The following is a 20,881-nucleotide window of genomic DNA, read 5'->3' as shown; positions in this document are numbered from 1 at the left end:
TGTCTCATGAAGGCACCAGGGTCGGGGTGCTCCAGTTGCTCCTCCGGAGCTTGTTTTCTCTAGCTTGCCTCCCTTCTCGTTGGGTTGGTGTCCTCCCTGTCCCCTCCGGCCCCTGTGCCGAGAACCCTCCCAGACTCAGTCCTTGTGAAGGGAGAGAGCTTCAGGGAGTCATCCAAACTGTGACAGAGCCTGCCAGCAATACCAGAAATCGGCCAGCCCTACCCACCCAAACCTGTTTCCTCCACCTGGGCATTATAAGGATTTCAGGTCGTCATCCTGTGCAAACCCAGTAAGGGGCATTGGGGGCCCAGGGATGCAAGAGTCACAGAGCTGTGCGTCCTCTTCCTGGAATGCTCATCTCGCCTCATCCTACAGTGGAGAGAACCCAGGCTGGGCACAGGGAAGCCAATTGCCAGGACGTGTCCCAGCTTATTAGTGACAGGAGCAGGACTGGGCCCAGGACCGTGCTCCTCGTGTGAGACACTGGACTGCCCTCAGGATCAGCTCTCAAAAGGAGGGGACGTGATGGGCTCAGAAAGACCCCAGCTCAGAACTCTCCCCTCACCTGACAACACCATGGGCTGAACTAGTCATTTATTATTTCTTTGGGTTCACTCTAGAATCACCTTGGGAATGCTTTTCAAATATACTGATGTCTGGAGCTCCACCCCAGGCGAATTGAATCTGAATCTCTGAGCTGGAAACTGGGCACTGATATTTTGAAATCTGAGGCAATTCTAATGTGAAGCCAAGGTTGAGACCCGCTGGAAAACATTGCACACTTTTTAATCTACATTTTATTAAACACTATTATTTTTCCAGACACAGAAAATTTGCAAGCATAGGACAAAGACTTCTTTTACACTTTTATTCAGATTCCCCAAATGTTACCATTTTATCCCCTTTGCTTTATGTTACCCTAAGTTGCAGACAGGCTGTCCTTTATTCCTAAACCCTTCCATGTGTGTTCTTTAACAACAAGGACATACGCTGACATAACCAAGAATGAAGGTCATACTTAGGGAATTAACCTGCTACAATCCTGTTTTCTAGCCTACAGGCCCCATTCGGATTTCACTGGTTATCCCAATGACGTACATTACAGCAAAAGAAAATTCCGACTCACTCGTTACTTTCAGTTGTCATGTCTCTTTCATCTCCTTGCAACCTAGGACAGTTCCCCAGCCTTTACCTTTTGTGATACTGGCCATTTTGAAGATTACAAGATGGTTATTTTTATAGAGTGTCTCTTAGTTTGGCTTTGTCCGTTGTGTCTTCTTGGTTATGTTCTTGGGCATTTGTGCAGGACTGTCACAGCAGTGATGCTGTGTGCATCCAACAAGCTGGGAGGAATGTGATGTCACTTTTCCCCATCACTCTGAAGTGAACTTGGTGTTTGGTGAAGGTGGGGCTCCAGCCGCTTTTAGATTACAGATGCCAGCCATGCTCACACAGGTGAATTGGTCATTTTAATTAGCAACGTATCTAGCAGAGCTTTAAGGGTCTTGAACACAGGATCAGCAAGTCATAAAGCAGAAGAGGATAAATGAGGGAAGGTTCTGGAACCTGGAGCTTTGGCCAGGGGACCTAGTCCAGAGAAGGCAGCACCAACGTGGCTTCTGGTATTGGGATGAAGTGACAGCAGAGCATTTGGTCTGGAAGGGGCTTGGGATTAGGGAGGGAGGCACAGAAGAGGGACTCTGCTTACCAGTGAGGGCCACACTACCTGCAAGTGTACTTTCAATTTTGGCTTTCAATCCTCCAGCAAAAACAGAGCAACTCTCTCCTTCTGAACTGTGGCCCACTTTGCGACTCCATCTGCCCCTTTCTTTGGGAGCGACGACTTCCAAATCGGCCCCAGAAATCATTTCTGTTAAGATGATGCCCAGCCTGACACATCTGGTAATGCAATCTGTTTGTGATCTACTGTTTATCTCCAGATCAGATATGCGATGCTTACCATTTCAAACAAAACAAAACAAAACACTAGGACTTTACTTGGCAGAACATCCACTTAGCTGCTGGCTGAGAAGACCTTTTTATTCCACAGATTAATAACCGATTATGTGTTTCAATAAGTTATCAAAATTTGATTTCCCTTCTGGGTGTGTATAGGAAGCCGTGTCTTGGCTGCGGTTGAGAAGGGGATGGTGTTTATGTGTGTCCGCCTGGGCGAGCCGGCCTCCTGCGGGCCCTGAGCTGAAGGACGCAGGACAGTGAGCAGTCTCCCTCTCTCACTGCTGTCAGTGTTTCTGCCCAGGGCTGTCTTTGGCTCACTATCAGAACGTGTCAGTATCTTTTCTGTGTTCCCGCTCCTTACTTTACATATTTTCCTTCACCTGGGCTGAGGGCAATTAGAGAAGTGTCACGTTGTTGTGGAGATTGGGGTCACAACAAGCGTTAAGTTCCCCAAACTCACGTTGTCTCTTCCTCATACCTTTGAACAAAACAACAACTACTGGAGGTAATAATACTAAAGGTGAACGTTTATGTACAGCTGACCCTGGAAATTCCCCCCAGAGAAGATGCTAACGTACTAACCCTGGTACCTGTGAAGCTGACCTCGGGAGGGAGAGTCTTCACAGAAGTGACCAAGTGACGATGAAATGATTACAGCAGCCTCTAATCCAATATGACTGGTGTCCTTATTAAAAGGGGAACTCTGCGGGCTGGCCGAGTGGCTCAGTTGGTTAAGAGCTCGCTCAAGAGTTTGAGCTCTGAGCAACAGCGGTTCGAGTCCAGCCCGAGCTGAGCAGCCGCTGAGCTGCCAACAGGTAGCAGGATGGCTCCCCTAAAAAAAAAAAAGGGGGAACTCTGGGCACAGACACACACACAGGGAAAACGCCATGATTACAGTTTTGCTGCCACAAATCAAGGGACGACCAGAAGCCAGGAGTGAGGGCTGGAACAGGTCCTCCCCTAGAGCCTCCCGAGGGATCACAGCCCCCTGACACCTTCATCCCAGCCTTTAACCTCCAGAACTGTGACACGGTACGTTACTGTTGTTCTAAGCCACCTAGTTTGTGGTTCCTTGTTACAGCAACTATAGAAAATGAACACAGCAGGGTTCTGAGCATTTCATAGCTCATTTAATCTTCACAACAACCCCCTGAGATAAGTATCATTATTATTACCTTCATTTTATAGATGAGTGTGATTTTGATTTGCTCTTCAATGTTCTTCTAAGTAAAGAGAAAATTAACATTCTAAGTGATTCGCTTGGGTTTTACTGCTGCTCTTCATATTATGCTCCGCCGGTTTCAATGCAAACGTAACAGCATTGAGTAACATGGGGTTACAGAAATGACATGTTCTCACTTTGCATATGTACCGTACATGCTGCTGCCACTCCCCACCTTGGCTGACGGATGTGTAAGGAAGAGCCGAAAGGAAACGAAGCTGTGAGGCTCTCTACCTGTTCCTTTCCTTCTCTGTCGTCATCTTCAGCGTACGCAGCTGGCTAACACAGGGAAGTAAGATGAATAAGGAAAGCTGCGGTGCTGTTTCCTGGGTTGTTCCTATTTCTTACCACACCATTGCCTTCTTTCTTCACTCAAAGCAAATTCTGATTCTAACGGAAAGTGTGGCCCCTTGATGCCGTCAGCATCTCTGCTTACTCAGTCAGAGACATAACATGCGTCCCCGATGCTCACTTGAGCTTTGCTGGTCGCATTGGGGGGGTCCACCAGAAGTCCATGCTCAGGACTTCTCATATGCTACATGAGACTGGGGTAGCAAGGAACGTGGAAACTCACATTGTGGGTGTCTCCTCTGCCCACGTGCATGCCCCATTGTCCCATTGGGATTCACTTACAAAGCACAAGTTCAAAGATAGAATTATTAAGAATTTTAAGATGATGACAATGGATCATTAAATGAAGCGTGGGGCCCTCCTGAGTGTGGTGCTCTGTGCAGCTGCTCAGGTCCTATACCCACGATGCTGTCTCTGATCTCAGTCCCTCCCGCCTCATCCCGCTGCCACTGTCCTAGCTGAGGCCTTCACCGTTGCTCCCCTGGGGGACCACAGTCACCCTAATTTCGTCACAGATCTCTCCAGTTCATCCAGCACAGACCACGGGAAGGCTTGCTTTGAATTGCAAGTCTGACCAGCACCATTTGCCTGCATACAAGCCTGCAGGAGCTCCCACCTGCCTTCAGGTTAAAATTCAGACCTTAGCGAGGCAGTGCTTATTTCTCCGGCTCACAGACTGGCCGCGCTGAAAGTCTACAGGCACCCTCTGAGCCTCTGCACACCTGTCTGCTGAGTGAGGCTCGTTTTCACCTGGTTGGCTCCTGGTCTTCCTTTAGGCATCACCTCCCACCTGGAAGCCCTCCTCACCATTGGCCTTTTGAGGTGATCAGATGTTTTTGGTATTGCCCCTCGCCCACCACCCACCCCATGTGCTTCCTCTACCACAGCTTTTTTTTAAGATTTTATTGGGGAAGGGAACAGCCAAGTTGTTGTCCTTCAATCCTAGCTGTGGAGGGCGCAGCTAGCTCAGCTCCAAGTCCAGTCGCCATCCAGCCTCCCATCGGTAGCTCGCAGCTGCTCAGCTCAAGGTGCTGTGTTCAATCTTAGTTGTGGGTAGGTGTAGCCACCATACATTCCATGCGGGAGTCGAACCCACAACCTTGTTGTTAGGAGCACTTGCTCTCACCAGCTGAGCCATCCTGCCACCTGTTGGCAGCTCAGCGGCAGCTCAGCTTGGGCACAGCTCACTGTCCCATGTGGGAATCGAACCGGCAACCCTATTGCTCAGAGCTCACGCTCTTAACCAGCTGAGCCACTCGGCTGGCTCCAATTACAGCTTTTAAGATCACCCGAAGCATAATATTATAACAGAGTATAGAGAGAGAAGTGATGGGCAGTTCCTCCTTCATTCAGAGTCCAAGGTGAGTGAGGAGCCCCTTGAGCCTGGAGAAGACGCCCTGGACCAGAAGTCCCAGCGGGGACCTGCTCTGGCCCTGTCACCAGTCGGCTGTGTGACCTTCTGTGTGGCCGAAAGCAAAGTGCTTCCCTGGCATCTCAGAGAGCTGCCGGGAGGATAATGACGAGCGAGGAGATGGCAAGCCTTTCCTTAAAGGTTGAAAATTTTATTTAAAGAGTCGGAATGAATAATTATATGTTCTTAAAAATCAAAGACGGAGCTCTGTCACGTTGAGACTTGTTCTGAAGGCAATCCCAGAAAGCACTTTTGCATGTTTGGATTATATATTAATATAAAGAGCGACTATTTGAAAGGCTTGCCCTCATGTGGATGCGTAAAGCCCACTCTATCTCAGGTACAGACACTCTGATTCTTGTTGCAGGGGGTGGTTAGGTTCTGTGAAGGCACTGCTTTACAGCGTGGAATTACCAAATACTGAACCATTGTTCCTAGCGGCATTCATAACCTTGTTTTAGGTGTGTTTCTGTTTAAAGACGCCTTATTTAATGTATCGTCGATGCATTAACATTGAGTCCGGCCAGCAGCACTATCACTCATGCCCCAAGGAAGCCTCTCTAACGCACCCCCACCCCCACCCCTGTTCTCCGTGAGGCCCATCCCAGCCTTCTTGACTTAGGGACACTAGACAGCACTCCAGCAGCACTCTTGGGGCCATTTTGCACAACAAAATCACCAACACAAAACACAAAAATATAAAAAACGCTGCACTAAGTAGACAAAGAAAACAACACTTGCTGACAGTGTGACAGCTAAAACAAGGGCAGAGCGTCGTCTTGTTCCACCTCGGCTGGGACCACGCACATGGGGGTGACCCTCATTTGTCTCTGTTCCATGCATGTCCAGGAATGGCCAGGAAAGTCCCCCACATGTTGATTGGGGGGGATGCTAAATAAAAGTTAGCGGGGAGGCGAATTTGCAAATGTGGACTCTGCGAATAATGAGGTTCTGTTATGTATACCAGTGAACCAGGTGTCAGATTTTCCTGGACTTAACCATCCAGAAGATGTCCAGGGGCCAAGGGCTGGAAAAGAGACTCCTGGATGGTGATGAATAAAGGAGACAGAACAGGGCTCATCAGCGAGGGATGTAATTACTCAAATGTCACCAAAGTGGTGTATGTAAAATAAGGCAACAGATTTAAGGAGAGCAAGGGTAAGAGGTGACAACTGTGGGCAAAGGAAGGAAGGACATGAAAGAGTAAATAAGAGCTCACAGGAGAATGAAGCAAGCGTGGGCCCCTGGGGCCATTTAGTGAAGCTGAGCCTACCTACCTGAGAAGGTTTAAGCCAGGCCCTGGTGTGAGTGTGCCAGGGACTCAATTAAGGATGAATATAAAGATTGAGGCCAGGCCAGCCTAATTGCCGTGTGGGCGCCCGTATTTCTTTACATTTGCCCAGTCTCCCTGTTTCTGTGAAATACAAAGGAAGAAATGCTGTTACTTCCCCTAATTCTAAGGTTGAAACCAAAGAAGGGGGACGCTAAAGGACCTGTCCAAAATCCTCCATTGAGCCCAGGAGGAGGCTGTAATGGATATAGCCCTTCACCCACCCTGTCCCCCAAGCCCAGCAGTTCGGATACACTGTTTACATTTGTTTCAAGTTTTAGAAACTTCCCTACTCTGGTTTTGTTAACTGCTTATGGAACAAAGCATGTTGGGTCACAGGGATACAGCAAAACTTGTCCTAAATCCAATCGTCTGAACCTTCCAAATAGCTTTCTGAGGCTTACAGGGCTACTCTGCAAACATCATCACCCCGAAAGTAAAAAAAGAAAAACAAACAAGCAAAAAAACAACAACAAAGTTTCATTATTGTGAGCACTGAAATCACTCTATAATTTCCCAATTAACTGAATAAAGCACAAAATGCATGCCCTGAAGTCTTTCATTACAGCCTTGAACATAACTCAGGCACCTTGATCATCCTACACATCCCCAAAGTGGGCAGGCGTGAAGAAACCAGTTCCGAGTTGAAAGGCCCTTTAAGGGGTGGGTGGGAGCAGCATCTGCCCGCCCCCACATCCATGCGTTGGGCAGTGTGGGGCCTTCTGGTTGGTCAGCTTTTCTGAGTGTTTCTGAGAGCCTTTTGTTGGACATGGGGATAGAGCCACTTCCAAGTTGGCCAATTTCAAGCAGAAAAGATCGAGTGTAGATTTCATATCTGAGTTTTAAGTGCCGGTAAAAAGTTGCATTAAGTTATCAAATGCACTGTGATCCCGCCTTAATCGCCAAGTGGCTCTGAGGTTTGGGGGTTACTCTGCATCCCAAAGAAAAGAAAAAGCGATCCGTTTAGATGCTTGGGGCAAATGGAGATTGATCCAGTTACTTTCAAACTAATCTAATCGAGATGGGGTTTGCTGAATAGCTTTCTGGGCTTGGTACCTGGTTACTGAGGAAGGTGTCTGTTCATTTGTATAGGCTTTGAAAACCTTTGGTTGAAAAGGCACGAAGGAGCTCCCAGTGTGTTCAAAATAAAATAGAGGAATGAATCATGATTGTAATTCAAGTCCAACATAGCATGTTTAATTTTTTAACCAATTGATTCCTATCCTTCTCTCTCTCATTCTCTCTGTATAGGTGTGTATACATAAGTGTATTTTTTTTAATATGCATTATAAATGAAGGAGTAAGTCCTCCTTGTGGGGTCTTTAAGGATCACTCCCTTATGGCCATGGAAGTTACACTTGGAGAGGCATACGAAATTAAAGGATTTATTATACTCACAGGTCCTGGAGGAGGGAGACATGACAGGGAGCTATATGGGAGGAGCGCCCAGGGAGCAGCTCAGCTACACAGGTGGGGAGCTGAGAGAGAGAGGATCCGTGGGCAGTGCCGTTTTGGGGGGTCAGGTGGAATACACGAGCCAAATGCATGAGGGGTTTTATTGGTGCCTTTGAACATCACTAGGTCACAGCCAGAGGAGCCTGAGCAGGGACCAGCCTCATCACCCTGGCCCTCCTGGTCACTGCTCACAGCCTGTGTGTGGAGATGTTGAGGCATCAGGACAATAGGAAGTCTTCAGACTGGACAGTGCAATTCTGTAGAGAGCTCTGTACGTACCGGGTGATGTGGGCTGCTGCGAAGATTAGAATCTACTGCTCACTCACTGGCTCCAGTCTTCTCTTGTTCTGCTCACTGTCACCCACGCATTCATTTAGCATCGATTCGTTGTCCTTCTACTCTACGTCAGACTCTTTCTAGGTGCTGGAGATAGAGCAGTAAATAAGGCAATGGTGCCTGCTGCTTATATTCAGAAGGGGAAAAACTGACAGTATGTCTTAGGTAGTGCAATACAGCAAGAACCGGGTGGCGGGCGGGAGGTGTGCTAGTCTGCAGAGCAACCGTGGGTTATATCTGAACAAAGGGCAGAATGAAGGGAGGGAGGGATGAAGCTCCTATTTGGAGGAAGTTTTCAGGATAAGAGAACAGCCAAAGCCAAGGTCCTGAGGTCGGGGTGTGCTTGGTATTGTTTTGAGAAACAAGAAGACTGCTGTGGCCAGAGCCAAGGGGGAGAATAGTAGGTGAGGTCAGGTACATAGAAGGGGCCCCGATCCCACAAGGACTTTGGATTTTTGTCTAAGTGAGTTGGAAAGCCATATAATCGATAGACGTGTGTAGACACGTGCTTAAGCAGGCACAAGGATTTGGAATCCATACACAAAAATATGCACATGGGTATCCACACAGAAAAATCCACTTAAAAATATATAGGAACCTATAAGGGAAAGCATGGGGCGTGATGAATGGGAGGGGGGTTGTGCAAAAAGAGAAAAAAAGATGATGGGAGAAAAACGTAACAAGAAATAATTGGGTGACTCTCAGAAAGCAGGATTAAACACAAAAATTCAAAGTCCAGTGGGAGTGGAAAAGTCTCTTATGTGCTTAGAAATGGCGATAAGCTACCACGTGGCACACCCGAAAGATGAAAAGTGTTCATTTCTCAAGGCAGAAAAGTCACAGAGAGCGGGGGTTGTTGTCACTTGTCAAATGTTAGCGGCCAACTTCCAGGATTATTTTTTCCATCATTGATAAGAAATTTGAGAGCATTTTAATCACATGCTCTTTGAGATTCATTTACATGCTCTAGAAACAATGGCAAGCATGGAAATTTTGTAGGCTTTATTTTGTTTTATGCCCTTAGAAATAGTTTTTTTATTTGGCTTTAAGAAAACCAAGCAGTTTTATTGTCAGAATAGCTGAGTTTCTTGAGGAAAAGTGGTCAGAAAGTGGATTTCAGGAATTTGTAGACTAAAAAGTGGAACATCAGAAGCCAGCAAACTTATCCAAATTAGCACTTAGCTTGTTCTTTTGGGGGAGGATTGTGCTCATTTCTGTAAAAAAAAAAATGCTTCCATGGCAACCTCAAACCAGGGGATGAGTGATTAATGACATAATATCTATCCTGAAGATGAGCCCTTCTTTGGGGGGAAATGTTATAGACTATGAAAGCCAACATCATTTACTCTTTTACCAGATGTCTTTGTCCCATGGCTAAGCTGGGAAGCAGTGGATTTGGGGTGCTTCTTGTCCTTGCCCTCTTTCGGGCTTCCTTTTCCAAACTTTGGACTCCCATTCACTTTTCTGTCTAGTACACTCATGCCTTTCTCAAGGAAGGAAACTGACGTGCCCAGCCACCATATAAGGTGCCCTACTTAAGCTGTTCCTTATCATCTGCACATCAAGCCTATGAATAGACATGAGTTTCCCATTTTTACAGATGAGGAAACTGAGATCTAACGAGGTCATACTCAACATGCCCAAATAGGCATCTGATCTGAGAGGCTCCAAAGCCTGAATTCCTAACATCATAGCTTGTGGCCACCGCCTCTGTGCTTTGGCACTTCTTATCCAGGCCCAGCGCTGTCTGGAGCACCGTACCAGGCTGCCCGCAGTCTCATCCCCTCTCCCACTCTCATGGCCTGCGAGCTTTCCATCAGAGCCCACTAGTCTCAGCTTTCCACTTTAGCTAATGTACTTTTTACAAGTCAGTAGCATTGTGAAGGGGGGTGACTGGTAGGCTAATTAATGACATCCCTAATCCCTTGTATCTCCTTAGCAACGTAACTCACTTCAATTATAGCTTTTCAGTAGAAATGTCTTAACTCAAAGAAATGATTCCCTCAATGGGGACAGAAGGTCACACGCAGTGGTGTCAACACCACCATCACAAACCAGTGAGATATGTTTGCTGAACGTTTTTCATGCGTCTCACAGCCCTAGCAGCTTTCTACTGAACACAAGTTAAGTACTTGATGACACAATGCTGCAGTGGTCAGGGTCGGCTTGCTGCTGAAACCAACAACCCCCAAGTCTCCGTGGAATAACAGAATAAAGGGTTATGTCTTGCTCATGCATTGGTCTGGCATAATCAGAAGATGGAGGAGGCTGTGCTCCATGCAGTCATTCAGGGACCCACGTTCCTTCCAGCCTATGCCTCTGTCATCTTCTGGGTCCTCAGAGTCTGCCTTTGGCCCTTGTATCTTCCACATGTGACAGCAGACAGGGAGAGAGAGGGAATGGAGTGTCACATGGGCTCTCAAGAGTCGGATCTGAGAGTGACAAATACCACTTCTGCCCTCTTTCCATTGGCTAGAACGTTCTACTGACCCACTATATTGCAAGGGGGGCTGGAAGATATGCTCCTCCCATGAGCTCGGGAAGAAAACGTCCAGTTCCTCCCTCATCTGGATTCTCAGGTCACCACCTGTCCTCCTCTGGTTGGTTTTGGGACCAGGCTGTGAGTTCATCCCTTAAGCGCAGTAATAGCTACACTCGGTCGTCCCTACCACTGTGATTCCCCCTCAAATATCTAAGAAACAGGCTGATGGCTCTTGTTCTCTTCATAATTAACCTCCAGGTTCCAATTTTCTTGCCAAACCTGGGACTAGAGAAAGGGCTTAAACTAAAGCCTAAGTTCGCTTTTTGATCTGAATGCTCTTGGGCCTAGGGTGCCCAGACCCGAGCCCTTTATCCATTGTGGGGCCTTTCGTGAACCTCAAGCAACACTGACTCATTGCTCTAAAGCCGCGTGGGCTGCCCCTTCCGCTGGCTCCTGCCAAATCTCTAAACACACTCGCAAACAGAAAAGAAAAAAACCACCCTTTTCTGGAAAAGAACTTCAAACATGTAGCAACACCTTTGCGTATTTGTGAAGAAAAGGGTGTGGTCTCTTATCTGAAGCATTGAGTAGAGGGTGCCACTTTATTTAAAACAAAAAGAAAAAGGTTGGGGGGGGGTGGCAAGGACAATAGAATTGAATTCCATTCTCTTCCCAGAAGTGAGGTTGTGAAATTGGCCCCTGGTGATTAGGGGACTTTAGCACACGGATGTGGGGCCAGAGACTGACATACTTATATCCTGTGCTAAGAGTGACTCAGGCAGCATTAGTCCTCAGAAAACTGGGACTTTTGTGGAGGGCTCTGGCCTCAGAAAAGAAAGAGAGGAAGAATGTTAGCCTGTCTGGCCTTTTCTCAATATTAGCAGTTTTCAAAACCTTAATTATTTAGAAGAAGGATGAGAGAAAGAAAGGGGAAGGGAGGGAAGGAGAGAGGGAAGGAGGACAAATTCCCTTTCTCTCTTTCTCTCCAAACTCAGCAGTACATTTCTGGACCATGAGGGCAGCTATGGGGCTGTGTGCTTGTCTCTGAGTTGACCATCTTATAAACCATCAATGCTCAACGCAAAGAGGGATTGTAACTTGATTATCTTTGCACCAGTGACAGCTCTAGGTAAATCTGTGTTCTTTAAGATTTACCACACCTTAGAGTTGTGCAGTCTACCCATTATATCGTCTCAGGGCTTTGAATCCTCTGCTCCCCGCTCCTCCTCCTGTCCATCACCCACCTCATGACGAGGCTTCTGTAGCCATATGGGATGCGGAAATGCCTTCTGAAATCGCCCAAGTTAGATGAAGCTCTTAGCACTCACCGTGTTTTATGGAACTCAGTGAATGTTCCCTAAGAATGATGTGCTTGACACTAACCTTCAGATGCTTCATAAGAAAAGGATGTGTGGGGGTGTGGTGGTCAGATATGTGTGAGGGATTTTACTTCTGTGTCTACTCCTAGACAGTCCCAATGCACATTGGCATGTCTGTGGCCCTGATAAGTCCTGCAGAGAAAGAACTGTGTTTACCTTGTTTTAACTCATATGCCCCCAGCTTATTTTGTCATAGAACCTCCTTTCTTCCCTGCATGACCCCTGTTCCTCCCAAAGAACACGTTGGGGCACACCCCCATGATTCTTTGAAAATCAGTCATTTACATCCTGGTCATTCTCTGGTCACTGGGTTATTTTTGTATAAATAGGATTTTCTTGTAAATGTGATAGGGGTGAGGATCCCGTGAATGACTTCCCATGTCTTTCTGAAGACAAAAGAGAGTGCCTGCCATTCTCAGGTGTTCCTTTCCCAAGAACTGTTCATCTACCTTTAAAAAAAGGAAATTGTAACAGCCTTTATTTACACTCCTCTAAGGTTTGCCCAACCCAAGCCTTTCAGGATATCCCTTTTGAGGAAAGTTCTAGCTGTGACTGTAGGAGTGCCTGCTGACACACAGAGGAGAGATTCACCAGGAAAGAGAATATCTTGGAGTTAAATGTAAGAGATACAACGGCCCGTGTGCCTTGAAGCTGATAGAGTCTAAACCCTCCCATTTTCCTCTTTCCCCCAGTTTAACAAGGATCCACAGAGTATGTCCAGGCCGTTCCAGGCTCGAGGATTGATTTAACAGTGTGCACTTCTGCCTTCTCTCAGGGCAGTAAATATTTGACCACAAATATAGAGCTAATGTGAAAACTCTGGCCAAGAGTATTAAGAAATAAAGCATTTGTCACTGACCCAACATGAGGGCACATTGGATCCAAAGGGAGCCATTAACAAAAAGCTATAGTAGAAGTAGTCATTCTTTAAAAAGGATCTCATTTGAACCAGCCGAGAAAACAAGGAGTGGGGGGTTGGCTAAGTGCTAGGGTCAGAATGATTGTGTGCCCCCTAAAATTCATATGTTGAAATCCTAACCCCCAAAGGTGATGATGGTATTAGGAGGTGGGGCCTGTGGGAGGTGATTAGGTCATTAGGGTGGAGTCGCCATGAATGAGATTCACTAATACCATTAATGTCTTGTAAAAGAGACCCCACAGAATTCCCTAAGTCCTTCTGCCAGGAGACCTAACCAGTACTTGACCATGCAAGGGCCTTGATCTTGGACTTCCCAGCCTCCAGAACTGTGAGAAAAGAATTTCAGTTGTTTGTAAGCCATCCGATATGTGGTGTTTTGTTAGAGCGGCCCGAATGGACTAAGAAACTAAGTAATGTGTTGCCTCTACCCAACACATTGGAAAGAATGTGCATACATACATGCATAGACCTCCTCCAACTGTAACCCAATTGCAGTTATTTAAAACATCTCTCCCTGGGCAGCCGTTCTTAGAAACATAGTCCTATTTCTCTCCTCATCTTCATCAGGTAATTGCAAGAGTCATCTGTGTAAACTGTGAGTTTCCGATGGCCGCTATAACAAATGATCATACACTTAGTGTCTTAAAACAGCACAGGTTCACTGTCTTACAGTTCTGGAGGTCACAGGTCTAAAATCAAGGTATTGGCAGGACTGTGTTCCTTCTGGAGGCTTCAGGGCAAAATCTATTTCCTTGCCTTTTCCAGTTTCTAGAAACCACCTACGTTCCATCACTCCAGCCTCTGGTCCCATTGCCACATCTCCTTTTCCTGATGTTGACCTTCTTGCCTCCCTCTTATAAGGACCCTTGTAATTATATTGGTCCCTCTCAGATCATTCAGGGTCAACTTCCCATCTCAAGGTCCTTAATTTCATCACAACTGCAAAGTCCCTTTTACAACATGAGGTAACATATTCACAGGTTCTGGGGACTGGGACCTGTGGACATCTTTGGGGGGCCATGGTTCTACCACATGACCCATCTTTGATTTCCTTGACTTCCACTCACTTTTCAACCTTTTCCAAACAGGTTTCTGTCTCCATCTCCCATCCCAAATGCCTCTCAAAATGGCCCTTGATGTCCTGAAAGCAACGCATAGTTCTAGGTGTCCTTCTTCCTGACCTCTTAGCATCTTCTGGCACAGACCAATCAGAATGAGGTATGGGAATGCACCTGTGGAGGGCCATAAGGTGTGATGGCTGATGGCCCGTTCCCATGAGCATGTCCTGCTGTCACTCTAGAGGGGTGTCTAGTGTGGGTGTGGCCAGTCAGAAGAAAGTCTTCTACAACCCCCCTTGTCCTATAAATCATCCATAGGCTCCCCAGTGCCCGTCTTTATCAGTTTAAATGTATTGGTCAGATACCTGCTGGTAAAGGTTTTTTAAACAAACATTTTTATTTGCCTACCTACAAAAAAAAATGCACAGATCTTTAGTATGGATGAACTTTCACAAAGTAAAACATGTATGCAGCCTCCAAGAAACAGAGTTTTTCCAGTTCGCCTGAACGCCCCCTCATGTCCCTCCCCTATCACTAACCCTTTGCCTTCCAAAGGTAATGCAATCTCTGGGAGGCACAGGTGGTTTTTCATTTTTTTTCTTTTTAAATAGACTTTCTGTTTTCGAGCAGTTTTAGGTTTGTAGCAAGTTCAGAGATTTCCATATACTCCTTGCCTCCCCCTCCCCCCACCACTATCAACACCCCTCACCAGAGTGGTCCATTTGTTACAATCAATGAGCCTATATTGACACGTCATCATCACCCAGAGTCCAGAGATCACATTAGGGTTCACTCTTGGTGTTGCACATTCTGTGGGTTTGGACAAATGTGTCGTGACATGTATCCAGAATTTAGTGTCATACAGAATAGTTTCACTGCCCTAAACATCTTCTGGGCTCACCTATTCATCCGTCCCTCCCACCAAACCTCTGGCAACCACTGATCTTTTACCATCTCCATAGTCTTGCCTTTCCCAGAACGTCAGGCAGTACGTAGTCTTTGCACATTGGCTTTCTTCACTCAGCAATATGCATGTAATGTTCTTTTGTGTCTTTTTGTGGCTTCATAGCTTATTTCATTTTAGTGCTGAATGTATTCCATTGTCTGGACATAGGCATAAGCTTTTGAGGGTGGATTTGGACCGAGTCTAGAGCAAGTTTTACTGCTGAAGAATCTTATTTGTATGTGCACAGTGTTAAGACTGCTGTACTGGGAGGGGGTTCCCCTCCCTCGTATGTGTGCAAAAGGGCCTGAAAGACCTCAGGTTAGTCCGTTCTTTGCATTGAGCTTCTGCTTCCAGAATACCACTCTCAGAATGTGAAGATGGTGGGCAGGGGGGCTTGGGCCACTGCCTTGTACTCATGTTGTGTTTTGATGTAAATGGTCCTACAGAGGTCAAGTAAGTCCTGTTTACTGGAGAGAGCCTATATGGCAAATAGATGGATAGAAGAAAGGTAATGGCCCAAACCCAGCAGAAGTTTCTTTCTCAGTCTGTGGAGCAGGCAGCTCTTCTCTTCATGACTCCGGGACTCAGGCCTCTTCTGTCTCGAGGTTCCACCACCCCAGGGACCTCATCGTGATACCTGTCTCGCTAGAGTAACACACGGCCTTTTGGACAAACCAAACACATGAAACCAAAGCCATGCTCCCAGAATTAATATTTTCGTCAGCTGGTCATCCAGCATGGTCCTGGTGAATGATGGGGTGATGGACAGGAATGTTTTATTGAGAGTTTGAAGAGACCGAGTATGGGAGTACCATCCTGGGGAGCTTCGAAGTGGGTGCTGGCCTGGGGGCAGTATCAGGGTGACTCTAAGTCCCCTGGTATGGCCATAACTGGATGCCGAGGTCCCACAAAGGATGCTGAAACTTTCACAACTCATGGCTTTCTTAGGATCCACCTGTGTTCCACAGGCAGACCTTGACCCACAGCCCTCGGACCACCGAGGGGGTCTCTGCCTGGCCTCTTCTGGTGCCTGGCAGGGGACTCAGTGAGAGCGATGACGTTGTTCCAACAAGCAGGACCCTGACTCGCATGCCTGCTGCCTGATGTCAGTTTGGCTGCTTAAGCTAGACTTCACTTCTCCATGTGAACTTAACTCAGGAGAGCTGATTTCTTGGCCATTCTTAGGATGGTCTTTAAGTGGGTGATCGGAGCTACAATGAGAGTGCGAGGAGCTGGGTTAAGGGTGCCAGTGAGCACTCCCAGTTTTCATCTTCAGAACATGATGGCTTGGCAAGTGTGACTACCCTACAGCAGGCCGTTTCACGGTGGCTTTCAGGGAAGCCCAGGCAGCTGGATTGGGTGCCATTGCTGAGAATTATGGCTCTAAGCTTTTGAAACCTCAACAGGAATCATTTCAGCATGGCCCGTCTGTTCTGAAATGGACTCCCTTTCCACCCCCTCCTCCTCCTCAAAGGCTGAGGCCTGCCAAACTCATCTCCCACACACCTCACCAAAAAGTCCCTGGCTCCTCTCCCAGATGCCTTGTGATTGACCTTCTGAGGTGCGAGGAGGAAGAAAGGAATCCATGTTTCAGAGAAACCATCCTTCCTCCTTTCTGAGAAGCAGTCCAGGCTGCCCACGCCTGCCAGGCCATCTGCCTAGCTTCTCAGAGCACAGCCTGAGAAGTCACCTGGGAGCCTGGGGTTGGAGCCTGTATGAGTTTGTTGGAGCTGCTGTAACAAATGACCACAAACTTGGGTGGCTGAAAACAACAAACTCATCCTCTCATAGTACCAGAGGCTTCAAGTCTGAAGCTGTCAGACTCAGGCTGTCAGCAGCGCGGTGCTGTCTTGAAGCTTCCAGGGAAGAACCTTTTCTTGCCTCTTCCAGCTTCTCGTGGCTGGCAGTGCTCCTCGGTGTTTCTAGGCCTGTAGCTGCATCGCTCCAGTCTTCACATGGCTGTCTTTCCTCTGTGTCTCTTCTCTTCTTATAAGAACAGTCGTCACATACTCCAGGGTGGCCTCATCTTAACAAATGACGTCGGCAACGGCCCTATTTCCAAATATGGTCACATTCAGAGGTCGCCGGTGAACATGAATTTGGGGGGGACACTATTTGACCCATGACAGAGCCCCACCTTGCCCCTTCGCCCTCCCCTCAGAGCAGGCCCTCTCCCTGTGCGGGGTGCCCTGTCTGCCTTCCTCTCCAGGGCTGAGGCAGACCCAGGAGTGGCTCTCTAAAATAAAACTGTGCCCCCTCACTCCAGGAAGGCCTGGCCCAGCCAGTGGGAGATCAGAGAACCCAAGTGTGCCCAGGATAGGAATCTACATGCCCAAGGGACACCCACTCAGAATGGTTCCTGCTTTACAGAGATACCTCAGGATGTCTTGGCTCCTGACCAATCCCTCAGTGCCTCCTGGAGGGAAAGAGCCCTCCAAGCCATCCAACAGGCCATCCCAGACCAAGGGGTCCCGCCCAGACAGGCAGACTGCCATCTGCTCCTTCAGCCCCAACTCCGAGACTAGTTTGGGGTCCTCTCCAACAGAGCTGCTGAGGAAGCTCTGCCCCATAGCTTGCTGACTGACCAGCCCCTTCCTGGGGGAGCCGAGGTTCTCCTGCTTGGAAACCCGTGGAGCGGTGAGTTCCTGGGCCTCTTGTAACCCAGCTGAATATTTTCCAGGTTACCTAACCAAACTCCTGCAAAACCACACCGCCTATGCCTGTGATGGGGACCATTTGAATCTACAGTGCCCTCGGCATTCTACGATAAGTGTCCAATCGGCGTTTTATGGGCAAGGTTACCGAGCATGTAGTACCCAGCAGCCCGCCTCCCAGAGGGAAGACAGCTTAACCTGTGTGGCGTCCACCACATTGCAGGTATTGCCTTTCGTAGATGTCTTTAGATGATAAAATGGTCCTCTCTCTCCCTCTCTCTCTCCCTCTCTCTTTCTCTCTCTCTCTCTCTCTCTCTCTCTCTCTCTCTCTCTCTCTCTCAGGGTGCCAAAAAAAAGTATACATATTTTAAGAAAGGAAAAATGTATTAAAATTGTAATACTCAATATACCACAGGTGCCAAAAAAAGGTACACAAGTAGACACTTCAGTCAACGTTGCTCAAGCTGTAGTTCGCCATAATCAGAAGTGTCTGGACGCTGATGGTAACCACTTTGAGCACCTCTTGTAATTGCAGAAGTCAAACGTAACTTGTATTCATCTTTCGTTATCGGGATATATTGAGTATTACAATTTTAATACAGGTTTTTCCTTTCTTAAAATGTGTATACATTTTTGGGGCACCCCAGTATACTTGTGATTAGATAATTCACTCACAGCCAACCCAATCTGTGAAAATCCCAATTTATACAAATCACCAGTGTTGCAGGTTTAGCTATTATTTGCTTTTCAGAAAGATTCTAAACAGAGTTCTAAAAGTCTAAACAGAGTTCCTACATGTTGGAGAGCCCCCTTACCGCACCTGCAGTATGAATGCATTCACAGGCAGGCTCCTTGCTGCAGTAGAGCCAAGTACAATCACACTAGGCTTCAACCTCCAGGCCCATGGCTCCCATCAAGGCCCCACTAGAGAGGGAAGGCTGTGGAATTTTTAGTGGACTCCACAATGACCTCTGGGAGGCAGACATCTGAGGTCACGATCACCGTCTTTGACAATGCACTCAAGTAAGGGAAATATTGATAGTTGTCTTTTGGTTTTTGTGGTTTTGCTTCTCCGGCTGTAGATTGTCATGTTGTTTTGGTTTGCAGCTACTTTGGGCGGCCTCTGTGGACTTGTCCTTCTATGGATAGTACCAGGGATTTGGGGGCGGCAGGTGGGGTGGGCTGAGCCATTCTTTTTGTGGTTGGCATTAGGGAACTATTTGGTAGAGGAAGAGGTCTAAACGAAAAATTCAGACATGATTTTAGACAACTCACGGCTTTCCGCTGTATAAGCACGCTCTGCTCCATTGTCCCTGTCCCCTCAACATTTTTAACTAGTTGGCCAGCATCGTGGAGTCCCTTGGCCTTGGATTTTTTTAATGCCTCCAAAGTCCCATAGGAATCCGTTGAAGTCAAGGTGGTTAGAGCAGGTGGCATATTAGATGTCAGTTTGACTTTGTCAGTTGTAGGAAAGCTGGGTAAAGATAAATTTCCTAGGAGGACTCAGGAGAAACGGAACAAGCTTTAATGCTGGGTAGCTCTCCCGAAGGCCCAACGAGGAGAAGCAAAAATAGTATGATAACGTAAGGATTTCTCTATTTCTCTCACTGTTCACTGCTTCCATTCCAAGCATCATAGTCTCTGGCTAGTGATGTGATTGGGAAAGATGCCAACTGAGGAGCCAAAATAACATGTTTGAATGAACGCCCTGGACATGGCTTCCACACCCTGAGGAGAAACAGCGTGCTCCAGTTCCTTCCCACGTGTGCCTACCCTATTCCCTTTCCTTCCCCTTGGGTGCCACTCTAGGAGCCATACCCCTCTTGCCTTGCCCCGTTCCTCACCCAACTGCCTGCCCACCCACCCTGGTGCTCTGGCTATCTGCTGCCCACTTATGTACATAACAAGAACATTGGCCAACGCCAACAGGGTGACAGTGCCAACTCTGTCAAAGTATGAACTCCTGGCACCCTGGAGCTCCAGAGCGTGGCCACCACCCGCTCACCCTCCCACATGGTACCGACCTCTGCCAGGCAGCCCTGAGGGAAGGCGATGCTCCCATCACCAGGCCAAGTGAGCGCTCGTGAACACAGTTCTGATGTTTGGAGGGTTTGTTTGCCAGAAACATCCCCGTGCATTGCTCTTTCATCCAGAGACACTTCGTGTCTTTGGAACTGCATTTGGGAGCTGAGGCAGGGTGTCCCTCAGGTGAAGGTTGCTTCAGGTATGGAGAGAACAGGCTGACATAAGAACAGGTTGACGTCCACACAGGAGCACCTCAATTGATCCAGCCCATGACTAAACGTCAACAGGAAGTCCTCTCTCTGCATTTTTCAGCTATAACACAATTTAGAAATAGGTCAGCCTGAGTCCCACTCTGTAGTTGTCATGCATAGAGCCCTCTGAGGACTGAGTCACTTCACGATGACCCTCGGCCATGACAATGTGCACTGTCATTTGGGGGTCCTTGGAGTCTTCTTGGGCATTTTTCCTGATTTTATGCTGGGCCCCTGAGGTGGTGCGTGAGACCTGGTAGGGCCAGCATCCTTCACAGAGATATTCTTTGAGCTACTATGAGAACATGGCCACTCAGATGTATTTGTGAATCTGTGCTACATTCAGTCCAACAGTAATAAGTGGGTTCTTGGGAACACTTTCATTGTCCTTGGTGTCCTTCAGACCTCTGTTTGTCATGGGCCAGACTGGTTCCATTTGGGAATTGGGAACTAGAAGATCAGCAGTGAGATGCTGAGCCTTTCTGTGACCGGTGTAGGGTCTCCATGAGCGTCCATGGGACAGAATCATTCACAAAAGAGTGAGTTGTTTGGAAAAAATCAGGAAAAAGAGAGAGATTTGAAGAAAATCCTTTAAGCCAAGTATTCAACAGAGAGCCGGCGTATTAAACTAAAAAAATTGCTCCACGAGGGAGAAGTGGATCCCATGTTCTTGAGCTGGCAACGGTGGGAATCAGCTTTTTCGTTTTTATTTGTTGGCCTGTGTTTGGGTCTGGGTCTCCAAGGCCTCCGCAAATGCTGAGATCTCCTGTGGCCTGCGCGGGGCTGTTTCGAAGAATGAAGGGCTATGCCTATGATTCCTGGTCCCCATAGAGCTCTCTCAGCTTTAAAGCCAGGGGACCCCTTCCAGAAGGGGACCTCCAAGCCCCAAAAGTGCAGCACGTTTGTCAAAACTATCAGCAGTGTTTCCAGTTGAGATGAATTGGAAGTGGGTTTTCTGATGGGGGCCTGGCGCTGCTGGATCAGGTTTTTCTTTTCTGGAAAAGACAGGGAGACAGGGAGCCAACTTGATCACCCACGCACGTGTGCATTCCTCTCAGGCCTAGCTCACAGCAGCAGGAAGGTTTTCTGTGGGAGCCCCAGGC

The 20,881-nt window shown here is 47.6% G+C and overlaps 1 protein-coding gene across 5 annotated transcripts in view; it reads left to right on the top strand.

Annotated features, from left to right (window-relative positions):
- EVA1C (eva-1 homolog C) overlaps nt 1-20,881 on the top strand; it is a 72,209-nt gene that overhangs the window by 15,117 nt on the left and 36,211 nt on the right. For 4 of the 5 annotated variants that reach the window (XM_019662854.1, XM_019662855.1, XM_019662853.1 and 1 more), the window contains exon 2: nt 17,529-17,725. The exons of the other annotated variant lie outside the window; for it this stretch is intronic. In XM_019662854.1, the coding sequence (XP_019518399.1) occupies nt 17,529-17,725 (197 nt within the window). The remainder of the gene's footprint in view (nt 1-17,528; nt 17,726-20,881) is intronic. 5 annotated transcript variants of the gene reach the window in all.

This window comes from Hipposideros armiger, unplaced genomic scaffold (genome assembly GCF_001890085.2).
Source record: "Hipposideros armiger isolate ML-2016 unplaced genomic scaffold, ASM189008v1 scaffold_381, whole genome shotgun sequence".
Lineage (NCBI taxonomy): Eukaryota > Metazoa > Chordata > Mammalia > Chiroptera > Hipposideridae > Hipposideros > Hipposideros armiger.
This window is presented reverse-complemented; position numbering and strand designations above follow the sequence as displayed.